The sequence below is a fragment of the Marmota marmota genome, unplaced genomic scaffold, assembly GCF_001458135.2.
Source record: "Marmota marmota marmota unplaced genomic scaffold, marMar, whole genome shotgun sequence".
NCBI classification, from domain to species: domain Eukaryota; kingdom Metazoa; phylum Chordata; class Mammalia; order Rodentia; family Sciuridae; genus Marmota; species Marmota marmota.
In genome coordinates this window covers 17,440,689-17,442,856 of record NW_026000222.1, presented here as the reverse complement: position 1 = coordinate 17,442,856, position 2,168 = coordinate 17,440,689, and the positions used below count along the sequence as shown (strand labels likewise).

Sequence of the window (2,168 nt, the reverse complement as noted above, 5' to 3'; positions counted from 1 at the left end):
TCCATGTCTATACTCTTTCTATTCATGTCCAATCATTTACATAGACTTGGTGTGGGCTGGGAAATACTCCTTAAAAGGAGCTAATTCTTTTTTCTTTTTTCTAGGTTCAATTCCCAGTACCAGGTGTTGGAGGGGTACTGGGGACTGAACCCAGAGATGCTTTACCTAATACTGAGCTACATCTCCAGCCCTATTTATTTATTTATTTATTTGAGGGGGGGGTACTGGGAATTGAACTCAGGGGCATTCAATCACTGAGCCACAACCCCAGCCCTATTTTGTATTTTATTTAGAGACAGGATCTCAAGCCTTGTTTTTGCTGACACTGGCTTTGAACTCTTAATGCACCTGTCTCAGCCTCCCAGGCCACTGGGATTACAGGCATGAACCACCATGCCTGGCTTATTTTTATTTTAAAACAGGGTCTAAGTTGCTTAGAGCCTTGTTTAGTTGCCCATGCTGGCCTCATACTTGCAATCCTCATGCTGCAGCATCCTGAGTCATTAAGATTATAGATGTGTGCCACAGTGTCTATTAAGGAGCTGATTCTGTGTTTGCTATTCAGGAATGTGTCTGTTGAAACAACCAGACTACAGAGTTTTTTGTTTTTTTTCATTTTCCCCGCTTTCATCCCCTTCTTCCTCTTGAGCTCAAGTAATCCTCTTGCCTCAGCCTTCCAAATAGCTGGGGCTACAAGTGCATGCCACCACATCTGACCATCTTACAAATTTGACTTTGCTAAAAGACGTTGACCTTAGGCAATCACTGTTCTTATGGGCAATCACTCTTCAGACCTAAGGGTGAAAAACAATTCTGGTTTATTAGGTGATGAGTGGTTTCCTGGGGAACATAAGACTTTCATTACTAAAACCAGGACAATCCCTGGCAAACCAGGACAGTTGGTTATCCTAGCTGAGTTACATACCTGTAAAAATGAGATTGGACTGGACAAATATAAGAAATTCTGCCATGGGGCTGGGGATGTGGCTCAAGCAGTAGCGCACTCGCCTGGCATGCGTGAGGCCCGGGTTCGATCCTCAGCACCTCATACAAAGATGTTGTGTCCGCCGAAAACTAAAAAATAAATATTAAAAATTCTCTCTCCCTCTCTCTCTCTCTCTCTCTCTCTCTTTAAAGAAAAAAGAAAGAAAGAAAGAAAGAAATTCTGCCAAATCCTGCCCTCAGGCAGATTGCCAATTGACCATGGCACTAATTTCTGTGAGTTTGGGTGCATCCTCACATTCCTTTGAAATCTGGTCAGCTACTGGCCTTCAGAGTTGGCATCTAGTTTCTATATTGGACTTATTTTTTGACAAACTAGAACTTTAAGGATCAGGATTAATTGAGGATCAATTTTGAATCAAGTTATGCCATAAACTTGATGTCAGACTTTCTCCAGCTTGGGTTAAACCACATTCCTAGAACTTGTAGATCTTGTTTCTTGGATCTGATTGCATGTTTGGGTGAATGTATGAATTGGCAATTATATGTATATATATTTATTTATAATGGCTTGTACTTTAGAAACAAATTTATTGAACACGCATCATGTGATCATATACTAGGCTTACATAAAGGTTCTCATGCTAACACAATGAGCTTATGAGTGTCTGTATTTTGGAAAATAGGAATCTGAGACCTAGCAGTTCAATACTTGTCTAAGGCCCAGCTAGCGGGCAGGAGAGTCATGAAGGATTCCATCTAAGGCACGTCCAGACTCCAAAAACCTGGATCTGTCCACCACGATTCAGTTGGCTTTCTGCTTCCACCTTTATCTTAGATGTGCATAGACTACACTCTTCCCAGTCAGTTTGGGGATGAAAAGTGTCCAGGGACTTAGGTTTCCTAACGTTCAAGTGGCAATCACAGTTTCTTCGCATGACTGGAGACTCCAGAAGTTCCAGATGGTCAAGTAAGGGCATAAAGTAAGGCCCGCGGGAGCCGCTGTCGCTTGCCAAAGGCCAGCTGGGCAGCTACACACCCAGTGGCCTGCGGACAGGCTAGGGGAAGGAGGCCGCCCTGCGGGAGGAGTCCAGGTTCCCTGCAGTCCAGCCGCCGCACAAGCTACAGGGTGGCGCATGCGCGGCGCGGACCGCGGAGTTGTGAATGGTGCGTCTTGTTTGCAGGAGTTTGAGGCGGGCGGGCGCGCGCGAGGAGGAGGGGTGGGG

General features: G+C 44.9%; 1 protein-coding gene across 1 annotated transcript in view; it reads left to right on the top strand.

Annotated features, from left to right (window-relative positions):
* Positions 1-2,078: 2,078 nt before the first annotated feature.
* Positions 2,079-2,168, top strand: part of Cbfb (core-binding factor subunit beta) — a 51,867-nt gene continuing 51,777 nt past the window's right edge. Inside the window, exon 1 of the mRNA XM_015496321.1 lies at positions 2,079-2,109. Coding sequence (XP_015351807.1) covers positions 2,079-2,109 — 31 coding nt within the window. The remainder of the gene's footprint in view (positions 2,110-2,168) is intronic.